Raw genomic sequence first — 15,923 nt, 5'->3', positions numbered from 1 at the left:
AAGTGAACCAAGACCGGAGAGATTGGTGCCACATGGGGCGGCTGTGCTTTTTGTACGCGCTGATTTAGCAGAGCAGAGACTAAGTATTTATTACTAACTGTTTAAGTCTGTTGAAGGAGTATTTTTTACTCGGGTGCATTAAATGTTTTGATCTGGACCAGATTGTGCTTCTCAGATTTTGTTGTTGGGATCAGAGAGATCAGCAGAACGATTTAGCTTTAAATGAGGCAGATCGGATCACTTTGGCCCGGTTGAACTGATCGGATCAGTTTGACCTGGTTTCCAATGAACCTGAACATGACATGTAAAAGTTCTGCATTTTGCTTTTTATAAATTATAACTAGAAAAAGGGCCAAACTTGTAAATAATAAATGTTTCTCATAGAAAAATCACCTCAGGCTCAATGTATTTTAGAACTTTGAGCAGCTGATGAGCTTCTCTAAAGCTAAATTAATCCCTGAACTATGACCCAAATCCCAGAAGGGTTGAGAAAGAACCAACGAGCAGAGAGGTTCACACCATCCCAGACCCGGTCTGTCTGCTCGACTTTCTAACAATATGAAGAGAGCAGCGGCAAATTAGCAGGAAACTACAGAATACAACAGTTAAAACAAAACTGGATAATGACATGTAGAAGTAGGAATATATATCAATCAATAAATCGAGTTTATTTGTTTGGCACATTTAAGCAGCTTTAAGTGCTTACATCATAAAAACACACAAAAAAATCATCAATTGAAAAACATTACATTTTCCACATCAAATATTGGTGACTGTTTTACTTATGGTACAAAAGCTACTCTAAACATATAAAATATAATTTCTAAAAAATAATTTCAATAAGTACAAGCACATTCAGTCATTTACTCTCAGGCTCCTGATTTGTGCTCTTATATTTTTTCCACTCGCCATTTTACTCAATGGTGTTTCTTAATTTGGTTCTCCGAGTTGCCGTTTTTCTGACTGCTTTGTGTTGAGCTCAGGAAGTAGCGATGTGTAATTATCTTCAGAGCTCATAGATAAAATTATGCAGGGTCATAAAGAGGCATCATGCTGCGGCAGAGGACTCAGCCATTATACAAACTACAGCAAGCAAACAACCTCTTCCGGTCGCAGTCCCGCTGGAATATGTTTTCCTCATTTCCTTTTTTATAGAGACGACTTCAGATTAGTCCTAACTGCCTCGTTCATGTTTCATTGTTACAAAAGCAAAATGCTTTCCATAGTTTAGCTACTATATATAATGTGATCTATGGACTAAACTTTCGTTAATTTACTTATTATTTATCTAGCAAAGCTGGTTGGCAAAGACTTAAATACTTAGTTTTTTTAGATACACAACAGTTTTATGCATTAAAGCATGAGGGAATAAAAATGTAAACGTCTTTACTGTTTTAGTTTTAAGAATGAATCTGGTTGCTGTCTGCTCAAAAAAAAAGTTTGATATGTTTCATACTTTGCATAATTTAAGAGTTAAACTTTCAGACCAGCATTCTCACAAATAATCTAGTAGATTTTATCAGAGAAAATGTGGCTGAAGACGTGGGACCAACTTTTACACCTCAAACAGGACAATATCCAGTTTTTACTGAAAAGTATCAATATTTTATTTCAGTATCTTTTCTTCCTTCCTCCCATTATAGACATATTTCTCATAAATTCTTTGTCAGCTTTAATATTTTTTATTTATTTCCTTTAACATAAAGGAAACTTTCCAACATGTTTGTGCTCCAGGGGATTTTGAATATTGTTTTTTACACAGATCCAGGTTGAGTACTAACTAAAAATATTCTGAAATGCATTCAGGTTGTTAATTAGTAAAAATAACTTCTCCTTGTTTTATCTGCTCAACTTTATTCTACCATGCTTGTCAAAGATAACATGAAGAAGAATATAAACCCCATAACAGACGCTTCTGGCGACACAGGGCCCCCTAGTGGATGGGCATGTAATACAAACAAAACAAAGGAGGAACACTGATATCAAGACACTTGACTGGTTTAGAAACTGTTTTTAAAACTACAAATATTTTATATAAAGCACATATTTTGTTAAATCACTTTTAATCAGAGAAAATATTTCAAGGTTTTTGGGGGGGGGTTTCCGGGTTTTCTTTGGTTGTATAGTGATAACCCCACCGGTTGCTGCTTATTGCAGCTCAGCTGGCTGAAAGAAGACTGCTACACTTTTCCCTCCGACTCCAACTCACTTATCAACAACTGTAGAAATAATTGAAGCATTTCTGGTTTGAAGCCACATTTAAGTTTTTGTGTAAATATTGTTAAACTGTCAGTTTTTTGCGCTGAGGATCTTATTTTGGCCCACGCCCGACTCAAATCTCCTCCCGAAAGAAACAAAACTTCTTCTTTCTAAGCAGTAAAACCAGCTGGAGTCTCACCGCAGCGCCTGTGTGTTTAACAGCTCACCACAGGCATCACTGTGGGTCGCATAAAAAAGTCAGATGGTCATCACTGCTGAGCATACTTGTGTTGACATGTAAAGCCGTGCTGTTCTGCTCCCCAGAGCTGAAGGTTTACTTGCTGATTTTTAAATAATGCATGGCAATGTTTTATTAAATCCGCGCGCTCCTCTCTGGCTGAAGAGTTTGGCGCGCAGCAGAATATGCATCAGTAATGTATGATAATCACTGAGGAGCAGCAAGCCTGTATCAAGTCATCGTTTAGCCCCAAAGCTATCTGTCGGCTACTTCTTATTTTCATGCTGACAGGAACGCTGAGGTGAAGAAATACCTGCTGTCGCTCTGCTTTGGCCCTGCTGGAGAATAATGTCTCATAGTATGATTCATTATTCCTGCATGAATGATTCTGGGGGCGAAGTGGAGCAGCTGGTCAGTGTGGTTTTGTGTAAAACATTCACAGATGGGTGGCAACTTCCAGTGACAACAATAAAGTGACTGCTTATTAATATGACATTGCAGGGATTTTAAAAGCCATGAATGAAAAAATGAGACGTAATAAAAAGTCTTTCAACCTTAAAAGGGGATTGGTATTGAATTTTTTTTAAATTTACTTTGTGAAATCTGAAGGCTGCTTTTGTTTAGAAACAAAACAGTGTGTGGAGGATTCTTCTAGCAGCTCACAAAAGAGAAATATTATAAAGGACTGAAGCTTAAAGGTGACATATTATGCAAAATTCACATTTTGCACAATTTTGCACTTTGATTTGGGTTTTTATAAACTGCCTAAGCACATTAAAAAACAAACACCCAGCCGTTTTTTTTGGCAAGAAGTAAATGTTTTTTGGTGTCTGAAAAATTTGTCGTTTCAAAAACCTTCTGAATGTAACATCACAAAGCAACAGGCACTGCCTCTCATCTAGCAATCTAAGCGGCACTCCAGCATGTTTGGTGAGCTGGTTTTACTGCTGTATTTGTTGTACAATTGCTGCTGTAAGCTGCTCCTTGGTTGTGCAGGAGGCTCTCCTAATGTTTTTCAAAGATGTATGATTTTATAATTGTGAATCTGTTTGCAGCCATTTTCAATTAAACTCAATTCAGAAATACTTTATTGATCCCAAAGAGGAACTAGATGCTGTAGCTTACATTCATTCAGGATTCTTCGAAGAGTTGCTGTAGATGTAGGAAGGATCTCCTATAGCAGTCTGTATTACAGCATATTTGAAGAAGCCTCTGACTGAAGACTGACTCTAAGAGGATAACCACAGCTGCCCATAATATTCTTGATTTTATATAAAATCACGTTGAGTGTAAACGTTAAGTTTTGGGCCAGCAGCAGCTTATTTAGATTTAAAACGGCTCAAAATAGACGGAACGGACCAGAAAATCTCACTAAAAATTATTTTGTGTAAAAAAAAATAATAATAATAAAAAAATAATAATAATAATTTATTTTGTATAGCATAAAGATACCCTAACCTGCTCAAAGGTGCATAATATGTCACCTTTAAACAGATTGTATAAACCCATCCATCCCAAATATTTCCGCCAAACTCCAACATCTTGATGTGCTGCCAAACACTCGTTTTCCTGTACGTGCCTCGGCAATCACTCGGATGTTTTCGGTCCTAGCGTGCGCGGTGTCTGCCATGCTGTGCGAGGTGGTCCTCAGTGGCATCAGCAGCCGAGTGAGGAGCGACGGCGTGGAGGGAGAGGAGGTCAAAGGTGACATGGAGTTTGATGTGGTGCTCGGTCAGTCGGAGCTGACGGAGAAAGCCTTGCAGCTTTGCCATCTCCTGCCTCCGGGCATCATGCCAGTGAGTTTGTATTCATATCACACAAATGCACACCCAGTGTGTCTCATTCAATGGATGTTTAATGGAGCTGAACAGCCATTCATCCTGCTCTGCTGCCTCTATCTCAGCCAGAGAGAGGTTTTGGATTGTGTGGGTGTGTGTGTTTCTCTGAATGCGCACGCTTCATCAGGCTGACTTCAAGGGCTCTGAATCTGAGCCACTAATACTTTTCCTTTCTGTGAGCCCACCTTTCATTTCAGCAGCTGCTCTTTCTTGTCTCCTTTGCTTGTAGCTTTGTTTCTCACTCCATTTCTCACCAAGAAATATCTCCCTCAGCTCTCAGCCTCCTTCCAGCTGCCTCTCGTTCTCCCTGTGTGATCTTCACTACATCTCTACTCCAAACCTTATGCTTTCTGTCAGCTGTCTCCGGCTGTATTTCTGAGAACAGTGATAGTCTGAAGTTGTTTTTGCTTTTGACTGTGCTTCACCACCAAGCTAAGCCATTTTCTTTCTCTTGCTCTCTGCAGCCTTGTCAGTCGACTCAGAGTTTTGCTCTGGATGCTGTTGACAGCCTGGTCCGCTGTGGCATCCTGATCATGGAGGAAGTAAGAGCCGCTAAACAGTTTTGAAAGTTATTTCCTTTAAGTCTAAATAATTTAAAACAGTCATTCTGTTTAGAATATCTCTGTAACTCAAGTTGAAACCTGATATTTACCTCAAATATTTGTGTTTTTTGTCCAAGATTAAATAAAAACATTTTTAGGGTAAGTTAGGATTAGCAAAATTATTTTTTTATGAAAAAAATTAGAAAGGTTACAGTTGGTTCTTTCTCATCTTTTAGTCTGAACATTGAAAGTATCTCTTTTTCATGAAGTATTTCCAAATCATCACTACTGTCAGCAGAAGGATCTCCTGTAGCAGGCTGTGCTGCAGCACACCAGAAAGTCTCTGACTTAAGACTCTGTTACAGAGTTGCAGCTTCAAAGAAATTGAATATTTTCTGAAATAACTTTCTTTGCACAATCAACTCCAGGGCAGATCCAACCTTCTTCATCAGATCATTTAGTTTTGTTATCACTGCATCTGATGCTGCTACTGCCACAGAAGAGATCAGATTTATTTTCCTGAAACAACCGACGAAAGATTATCTCCATCTTGCAGCAGAAACCGTACAGTCTGCTCAGTCTCTTCTTGTTGGCAGCTTTGCTGCTGGGCTGTTGTCTCACTGAACACTGGAGTATTTGTTCTCCTCCACATCTTCAATTATGCAAACATATCTGTGTTTCTCCTGAAACTTACTTTTGTTCTGTTTCACTGAAAATGACACAGAATGTATACATCCTCAGTACTCGGTGTCCTGTCCATCTCTCTGGTCATCTGAGTGTTTCTGCAGACTTTGGTTTGTAAAGCCTCCTGTGGTCATCTTGTGCTCCAAACGCCCTGATCAGAAACAAACCTTCAGTGTCTTGAACTGTGCTCTGTTGGTCAGGAAGTTACCGTGTTTTCCTCACTGGTTAACGAATGGTCTATTTTCGATCTTTTTTCATATTTAAAGGTGCATTAAGCGACACGAAACAAAACAGCCAGTCAAAGCACAGTTTGTCTTAGACTACGGTAGCCGTAATGGCAACTAGAACATTTTCACAGAGCTCCGTGCTTTGAGATCAGTAAGCACAACCACAATTGATCCAGATTAATTCACTAGAGGGCGCTGTTTTACTCCAGAACAACATATAAGGCTCTCCAGATTACAAGGTTGTTTTTTGATCAAATTAAAGGCTTTTAAGTGCGTCTTATTATTCATAGCGATCCAGACGATGGTTGAGGACTCCACCGGCGTCTCCTGAAATTTAAATCAACATGAATTGTGTCAACATTAGGGTTATCAACATTAATCTAAAAAGTGTAACAGATTACATAATCCAGATTAACTGCAGTATGTATTTTGACCTAAAAGCCTCCAGGTTCACAGCAGTGCATTGCACAGCCTTGTACTGCGTTCAGCAATGCAGAGTCGGAAACATGAGTAAAAAGAGGAGAGTTTAACTGGTGTGCTCAGCTGCAAATTTCGCTTTAAAAAAACTGTAGAGGACGTTTGGATAAAACCAAGGTAGTATGGAGCCTACTTACTGCAATGAAGAATCATCATTTTACCAACCGGCTACAGTTAACGTTTGAATCAAACCTGCAGAATGAAAATGAAAACATTTTTCGAAAACGTGCATTTCTACATTTCAAACTTACAAAGTTGAATTTGGTGATTTATGCAATAATTAAAACCACTGGAGAAATCAGAGAACATGATTCTCACAGTGCTGCCTGTTTCATCCCTGCGTCTGTTTCATTCATGTGTTTTATATTTCATATTTGTTATAAATTAGTTTTCACTTAAAGGTTTTTTTTGGCACACCTAAAGTGTTGAAAGCAATTTTTTATGATTGTGATTGATTTGTAAAATCAACAAAAAGACTAAAGCATCTAAGGGGGGGTGAATACTTTTTATAGGCATTACATGACTGAGGTGGAAGATGAGACAACAAAGGTGTGACAGGAAAAGGAAAGAAGTTCAGTTCATTTACTCCGTAAAGACATCCATCCATCAGATATTTCTCTGTTGAAGACTGCGGTCTTTTCACCCCTCATCAAACATATTCCACATCATTCTACCATTCTCTCCATTTATTTCTTGTTTTTTGTCTTGACTTTGAGTTGCTTTTATGCACTTGTAAGTTTCATCCATCCCTGAAGACGTTAGAGCTCAGAGCAGTGATGAAGGGTAAGATGGGATCGTTGAATAAGTGTGAAATAGTGACACAAGGCAGCAGCGGCGCAGCCTGCAGCTGCACACAGACCAGCACAGCTTTATGATCCTCCAGTGTCATGTGAGAAATGTCTTAATCTGCAGAATCTGAAGATGAATTTTTACATTCAGAATGCAGAGAATCTGTGAAATCTAGATGCTTTCCCTAAAAGAAAAAACTACCAAAGTAGTATAAAAATGCAAAACCTTTTTGCACAGTGCAGTGTGTCTATTAAGACTTTAAAACCTTTTGTATTTGTTCATTTATTTATTTTGCATATCTTTATTTTTAAAGGTCACACGTATTCAGACACCCAGCAGTGTTCATTAACTCTTTTCACATACATGTGCTGCATGGCTTTTGTATTTCACTCCCTTGTTAGAAAATTATAACAAGTCCAAGGCACACAGAACAGTTTTCATGAAATAAAGTTTGAAAGAAGTTATTATTAGAGTTGAGATCCAGTGATGAACTCGGCCTGTTACCTACGAGTTGATGCCCTCACCGGTAGGGTGTGCATAAGACTGTCATAAACATGAACCTGTTATGAACATGAAGGAGTCTTTATGAATGTTTACGATCGTTTTCATAAAGTGCCATTTGGTAAATAATGACACTTTTAATGCAAAGTTGCACTGGAAGTCTGTTAAAAGTGCCAACTTTGCATTAAGAGTGTCCTTAATGTGTCATAATTATTCATGTCATGTTTGACAGTGCAGTCTTATGCACACTCCTTCAACTAAAGTGTTACTGTTTGCTCTTCGGTTTGCCTCATGCAGATTCCCCGCGACATTCACATCTGTGATTTCTGGAAGAGGGAAGGCACTCTGACCTGGACCGCCACCGACGACCCGTATCACAGCGACTCTGACTGCGAGGACCAGGACTTGCGCTCATACAAGGTAAACAAAATGGATCCCCTTTGGCTTCGTTATGTGACTCAGAGTATCATCAGGTTTGAAAATGGGACAAAGGTTTTCTGCTCATCCAGATCACTCACTTGGAGACCGCAGTAAACTTACACATGCATGAACGCAGAATGGTGACATGAAAAGAACTTTGAAGTTTCTAAATCTCCATTACAAAAAGCTGCTACAAGGATGAATCACATATCTTGAATGTGAATTAGCAGAGTGTCGTCTTTAGACGTACTTCCTGTTGCATTCGATATTTCAAACCAACACTAAGCAGCCGAGGTTCTTCCAGAGGGACCAAACAGCAGGAGTTTAAATATTTCAAAGTGACTTTGGGATGTTTAAGAATCATGAAAGAAGACATGATTAACTTAAAGATCGACACGTGTCGGGATCGTCACTAACGAGGCTTTCTTTTTGTTTTTTTATTGCTTCTGTGCAGCATTACCATTAAAATAAGCTTTAATTTGACAAAATATATTTATTATGCATTACATTATTGAGTTGCAGCATACAAGTTATTTAGAAATAATCTCTATAATGTGAAAACTTGAGTGAAAACCAGTTTAATCAGGATGTTTGTTGATGGCATCAAGACTGTCATAAAGTGGTTGTTGATGGTGGTGAGGATTGACGCCGAGACCCAGGTATGGTGAAGATGAAGCGTTTAATGAGAGAGACGAACACAGTCCTGGCTCAGGAAGCACGGCAGCAAACAAGCACGTAGCTAATACCGGTAGCAACTGACATGTGGACTGGACATAGAAATAAACTACCTCAGGACTTAACAGTTCTACTGAGGGGAAAAACAAACTGACTCACAAGACGTTGCGTTAGACGATAGACGAACTAAGACAAGGACCCGACAAGAGACAAAGACAACAGGTGGGTTTAAATACACAGGGAGGGTAATCAGGCAAGTAGACACATCTGGGGAGCAATCAACAGGGAAGACAGACTCACGGGAAAACTAAAACACAGAAAAACCTCAAAAATAACCACACAGAAAACACAGATCATAACAAAGACATTTAGTTCCATTTTATAGCATAATTAAGTAAATATATTACCTTCAGTTATAAAAATGCTTTGTATATCAAACATGACTTAAAAAACATTTGACTTCACAATTTGATGCCTTGAAATTGGGCGTTTGTCTCTTTAAGAAGCTCCTGCTTCTTGTGTCTTATGTCATTATAATTTTTTTAAAAATGACAGGTAAAAATATATGATGATGTATTTTTTTTAATCACCTCAGTCAAATTGATGGACGATAAAAAAAGTCTAGTGCGACCTCTTCCTGGCAGTACGGATTTTATTCAAAGTTTACAAAAATAAACATTTCGGCGTAGTTATCTGATACAACATGTACAATTGTGGCTTATGGACAAGTTTGGCTTGTATATATGCATTTTCTTTCTTTTTAAAGTTGGTGAGTGTGGCTTATATTCATGGTACTCATTAGTATGAATCAGTATTAGATTAATATATTTTGTCCAAGTTGACTTAAAAAGCAGGGCTGTTATTGTTGGTTAATTTTCTAGGCTAGAAAAGATAAACTATTAGTGGTGCAACAATATAAAAAATATTCTGATATTATATGTTATGTGTTTATAAATATTCTTTTACTCTGGCATTTTTTCTCTAGTTGCAGAGGCATTTTTAATAAAGTTCTAAATTTAAAGATAAGCATTTAATAGACTGAAATATTGAATTCCACTGCTGTCATTTAATCAATTAAAAAATAGAAATGTATATCAACATTGATTTCATCATTAAATTTAATAAACATCATATAAAGAGTAAAATGTCGGGGCATGGATGTATATTTATTTTTTTAGCTTGCTGACTGTATTTCTACAACAGATGGGTAAAACTGTGAGGCGAGTAATGAACTTGACCTACAAATGAAAAACGCCGACTCGCTGCACGCTGCAGCCTCTCTGAAAGATAACCAGCGATGGGACATGTTGGCTCCGGGTTTTTGTTGTTCGTATCGGACCATTCTGGAATACGGACCAGTAAATGGACCGCAGTCACATTGGGCTTTTATCCAATTTGCCTCCCACTCACTTATTCTCACACACAGCCGTGTTAATGTCGCCCCTCAGAGTGTTACATTTCAGAAACATTTTCCACCTCTTGTAGCTACATTCAGTGCTTGTCTAAATCTAAACTTGAGTCAAGCAGACGTTTTTACTCTGAAGTTGAATTTTTCTCTCCTGCGGGCAAAACGCCATGAGTCTCGGTGGCGTCCGAGGAAGTGGCTGGTAATTAAGGTCACCTTGAAGGAGACTTTTACCAGAGAACCTGAGAACAAGCAGCTGACCTGCTGAACGACCCGCTTTCATAACTGAGCAATCACAACTCATCCGCTTCAGTTAAAATAAGTCTTGGTCGGATTTATGGTCTTAAACACATTTATCAGCAAACTGAAGACTGATAGGAACATGATGAACATTAAAACGACTTCCAACAGAGAGGACATCCAGTCTTTAATCATAAAAAGTATTAAAAATCAGTCATTGTAGAAAATTGGAATCGGCAGGTAAGGCTTTTTATATATTGGTATTTAACGATCAGCCTGAAAACTGCAATCGATAACAGGTATTACTTGTTAGTATGCATGTAGGATGTTTTCAGCGACTGAAAAGAACTAAAACCCAACCTTTAGGTTTTGTCCTGCCACAGGCGAGTCAGTGGTTCACTGCAGTTGTTCAGTAAAACCAGAACCGCCCACACCGCTACACAATGCACCGACTGACTTCGTCTTTGTCCTCGGAACAAACAGCAGTTCTTTTCAAACAGCATGTTTTAGCTCCATCCATCCAGCGTTTTCTCTCCTCCTAAAACCTCTGCTCTGCTGAGCAAGTGCAACAAAACGCCTCCCTATCAAGCAACAGAAAACACTCCCTCCTCTTCCTCAGCCCAAACTCGGTTTGACTGCATAAATTCACTTCAGGTGGTCATTCTCAGCAGCTGGGCAGTAACTCAACTGTATTTGCTGAATAAAATCTGCCGTTATGAGAGTTTTACTCCCAGATTTCTTAAAGATTTATTTTCCTGCCAACATGTTTGTCTTCCAAAGGCACTAAAGCTTTTTTCATACCGAGGCCGACGGGAAACGTGTGGTGAGGGGGGACCTGCAGGGTCGGGCAAGGAACCTGTTATAACTACTTACAGCAATGTGTGCAATAACACACTGCTGGATAAATTATTCATTATGCATTTCTGTGCTGCTGTTTTATGCTAATTTTCAACCGTTAAACTGATTCATCCTTGTAATGACCTGTAATTGATCGATGGCGGTTGTAGTTGTTGTGGTTTTGTATGATGCTTTTACTTGGTCCAAGTATTCAGCTGTTGGATGTGTTAAACGTCGCTCAGGCAGCTGCATGTCTGCCCTTGTTTACACGGCTGAACGCAACATTCCCAGTTTATTAAATCAGTGATTCTTGAGAATAGGGACAAAATGGGTTTTAATTTTCCCATATTTTTTTTTTATTATTTCTCAACCTTATGTATGCAAATATGACAAATAATGTTTAGAAAATATGAAGATGCTAAGGTACAGGCTCCCAGTTGCGAATTGTTTTTTAAAAATTACATTTTTAATCGACCTGACCCAAAACTTTGTCATCACCATCTGACAAAAATAAATCTAAAATGATTTTTAAAATACCCCATTAGTGATATTTTTACTCAATTTACAGACAAATGCTTCTCAAGAAATAAAATAAATATTATTTAAAACAAAAAACAAGAAAAAGTCCATCTGATGGAGTTGACAGTGCATGACGGAGTTGACACAGAACTGAAGGTGGTGACAAACTAGTGAGTAAAATGAAAAACTTGGTACATGTGAAGTAATGCAATTCATGTAAAATACATTAAAATGAATTAGTTGCACAATTAAGTGAGATTTGACAACAATTTCACTGAAAGAGTCAGAAAAACTCTGACGGAGTTGACATCTGACGGAGTTGACGAAATGCCAAACTACCTCAATTTATATGATGTTATTCTGAAGGAGGTCATATTGTAGCTCGTCAGGTCCATGAAATCTTTACATTATACCAAAATTAAGCTTTTATTTCACAAAATTTCATCAAAGTTTTGTAAATTGTCAGTTATGGAGTTGACACATCATGGTTGTGACAAACAACTTAGGAATAAAACAGAAGAAAAAACTAAAGAATAACTTAAGCTAACCGGAGCTAACTAGCCCTCCTAGCAAAGGAAGAGAAAAGACGACGTCATGGGGTCCTCAGAAGTTCTGGTGCCCCCCAATAATGCCTGATTTTTTTACATTCTTTTCATTTCTGACGGTGTTGACAAAAACTAAGGACAAATTTCAACGGAGTTGGAAAATATCTAAAAATTATTTTTAATTCAATTTATCGATACTTTTATAATTATTTATATGTCTACTTATACTTAATTGTCATAATATATAATTTTAGTATTTATTTAATTGTTTTAAACTATAAGAATGTGTTGAGTTCTGCTCCTGGACAAGGGCTTTTACAGGCATCATCCACCGACTACAATGTTTAAAATAAAAAAATATTCAGCAAAAAAAAGAAAAATATACATTGTTGTGCTCACATGACCCAGGTTAGTTTAGTTAGATATTTGAAAAAAATATATCTTGTGTATATTTTATTCAAATTTCATGCTTTATCCATAGGACCTGTTTTGTCCCTATTCTCAAGAATCACTGAAATACATTCTCACTCCATTTTCAGTTCAACCAGTCTGATATGTTTTTTATTGCAGCGTCTAGTTTGTTTAGATTCTTTGAGAGATGCTTTGCCACCTTAATCTATTAATCTATTAAGTACTGAAGACATCAGCTTTCTTCCTCGTTAACACAGTTCTAATAGGGTTATTGACACATTTACACGTGATATTTGTAGCAACCCTTTTTATCCATGCATACAAAGATATTAAAACAGTTTAATCAGTGAAATTACATTTAATGCAGGGAAATGGAGATTGGCCTTGAGCGGTTTGGTTCCGTCTGTATTTTTTCCCCTTTTTACAATTCGTAGAAGAAGAGAATTTGTTGCTCGTTGTGTCTATGGGGCTCAGCGCTGCCCTCTATCGGTGAGGCACGGTACTTTCTGCCTCTCCTGACGCATTTTCGCTGCACATTAATCACCAATCAGAAACACTAAATGTGTTGCACACATTCATTAACATATAGAAAATGTGTAATTAAACAAGTACATGGCGATATAAAGAGAGACAGCAGTAGACATGCGCCAAATGCCTGCTTCAGTCACTTTAGATACAGCGCCCCCAGAGGTGAGGCGCAGCACTGCACTGCCTCGCCCCTATTTTCTTTCATGTATTTCAAAAGGCAATTTTAACCATAAAAATATTGAAATTACCACTAAGAAAAACGATGTACAGAAAATTTAAGTGTTCAGATTGATATTCTTTGTAATTTACTTCTCATGGCCTTAATTTCTCCTTATCAGGACTACAGCTGTCTGCCTTCCTTGACGGCACTGAAATAGTAAACAGTACAATAAAGTACCACCACAGTTTGTTTGGGCTTATCTGAAATTATCAGTGAGGATAAATGAAAGTTTATATCTTTTTGTGTTCAATTTAAAAGTCATGTATCTCCGAGCAGAAGGCAACAACCGGTGATGGCGAAGAAGAGGGTGATTCGAGTCAGGAACCATATGTGGTTCTAATTTGGATACATATCTGATTATTTTCAAAACATCTGCAGCCTGAACGGTCATATCGCATTTTAACCAACTTTTATGACATTGTTGTGAGACATGCGTCATAATAAAAGCCAAATGCGGTAAATCCGGACATAAAAAATGGCTGAACTTTATAACTATGAAAAATGTGATCGCATCACTGCAGAACCCAACCACTCCTGGTTCTCACTAAACATCCAAACAGACGTCGCTACAGAAGCTGACGTCAATACCCGACAAAAAGACATTTCTATTAGTTCTACTTTCTTTTTATCAGCTTCCTTCCTCAGCTCTCATTGATGAGTAATATAGGAAAATGTCTTGTTGGAACTAGTACATTTTTATTAATATTAAGGAATTATTTACTATAAACAAACTGCCATGTCTTGCTAAAGAGTTACTTAAGTGAACTAAGATATTTACACTAGAAACTCAACAAAAACACTTGGTAATATTTTGTGTTTTTGGAGTTCAGTAGTTTCAGACTTTATTGTGAATCTCTTAATAACCTTCAGGGTCTTCTCCAAGAATTCAACAAGTCCATCAGCAACAGTTTTCTTTCACATAAATGACAGGTCTTTGTCATTTCACAACATGAAAGTCAGTGAGCCTGGTAAATTTCAGGAAAGTTTTTCTTTTTTTATGTTTTTTTTTTTTTCTCAACTTGAGTCACACAAACCATCAAACATGATGATGAAACTGCCTCTCAAGCGGGCTGCCCCAGGAGAGGCAGACCAAGTGGTTCCCTCTGCTGCAGATTAGCCCACATCAATGCTTCCCAGAGTTCAAATAGCAGACGCATCTTAACATCAAGTGTTCAGAGAAACCCTGTGAACCAGCCCTGCATGTTCAAACCGCTGCAACACAAAGAAGAAACAAGTTACTGGGGCCAAAAAACACAAGAAGTAACATTTAACCTGGAGAAATTTAGGCATTGGTTGGACCATTTCAGATGTTGGTGGGAAACTAAATTAAACAGCTATGATGTGGACCAAGAACTCTGACTTATTGATTTGATTGATTTTCATTGTCCCTTTTGCCCAAAACGGATTTAAATCCTAAGTTATTAAAGTCAAGAAGCTAATGGAGAATTTTTACAATTAAAAAAGTTGGAGTGAGAAAAATGCAGATGAATCATAATTTATGTAAACTTAAGGTATTCAAAAATATCCATCCACTATCTTTCACTTAATCCGGGGTCGGGTCGCGGGGTCAGCAGCCCAGCTGACCCAGACTTTCCTGTCCCGGCCGGTTGGTCCGGCTCCTCCGGGGAATCCCAGGGCGTTCCCAGGCCAGCGTGTTCAGGGTCTCCCTCTGGGTCTCCTCCCAGTGGGACGGGCCCAGAAAACCAAACCAGGGAGGCGTCCATTTTGTCCCGATGTCCCCCTCCAACAACCTAAGGGACATCAGATGTCCCAGTAGTATTGGACCGTCATAGTTTTTAGTTATTTGTGTGTTAAGAGGCATTGTTGTGCATTAATGTTTAGTAAATGCAAATTTTCTGTTTTTAAGATGATATATCTGTCTATCTCGCTGTAGCTCTATGTTTAGATCTTTATATCTCTATATCTATCTACATATCTGTCTATCTTTATATCTATCTCTGTATCCATATATTTGTCTGTTTATATATCTATCTCTATCTCTATAAATACATATAGATATTGATAGATCTGTTTATAGATATATAGATCTATTTGAGTTTGAGTGTGAGTTTTTAAAGAGACAGAGGCCTCATTTCAAGGCATTAAATTACAAAGTCAGATTTCTTTTCAGTCACATTTGATGTAGCATTTTTATAACAACTGAAGGTAGAATTGTTGCTAATTGTGCTTTAAAATGGCACTTTGTGCCTATAAAATACACAGTACTGTCCTAATTAAATGGTAAAATTAAGTGTGGACAACAGTCTCAGACTTCCTTGTTGAAAAAAAGCTAATTAATTTTCTTTGTGCTTACTTTCCTAGATAAGTCAGCCGAAGCAGTGCCCAGAAATGCTCTTCTTCCTCTGCAGAATGCTAGCTGGACATTTGAGGGCGCTGTGCTGGACCACCAGCGCTCTGGACATGATGGACTCTCCTCTGCCTGGTACGAAACTCTGGATTTACTCTAGTTACCTGTGACAGGTTCCATGAATTATCACAACTTTAACTGACTTAGATAAAAAGGAAACATGTTGGACTTGAGGTTCAATTTTTAATCAAAGCATCGGAGTTGCTGCAGCGATCAAATTAATATTGATGCTTATCTTTCAAGCGTTTTCTTCTGCAGTG

The 15,923-nt window shown here is 38.0% G+C and overlaps 1 protein-coding gene across 1 annotated transcript in view; it reads left to right on the top strand.

Moving 5' to 3' along the window:
• Positions 1-15,923, top strand: part of gpat2 (glycerol-3-phosphate acyltransferase 2, mitochondrial) — a 147,957-nt gene that overhangs the window by 128,021 nt on the left and 4,013 nt on the right. Inside the window, exons 18-21 of the mRNA XM_014993948.2 lie at positions 4,049-4,233; positions 4,740-4,817; positions 7,793-7,915; positions 15,618-15,738. Coding sequence (XP_014849434.2) covers positions 4,049-4,233; positions 4,740-4,817; positions 7,793-7,915; positions 15,618-15,738 — 507 coding nt within the window. The remainder of the gene's footprint in view (positions 1-4,048; positions 4,234-4,739; positions 4,818-7,792; positions 7,916-15,617; positions 15,739-15,923) is intronic.

Source organism: Poecilia mexicana, unplaced genomic scaffold (assembly GCF_051168715.1).
Source record: "Poecilia mexicana isolate PSO_F unplaced genomic scaffold, ASM5116871v1 scaffold_9, whole genome shotgun sequence".
NCBI classification, from domain to species: domain Eukaryota; kingdom Metazoa; phylum Chordata; class Actinopteri; order Cyprinodontiformes; family Poeciliidae; genus Poecilia; species Poecilia mexicana.
This window is presented reverse-complemented; position numbering and strand designations above follow the sequence as displayed.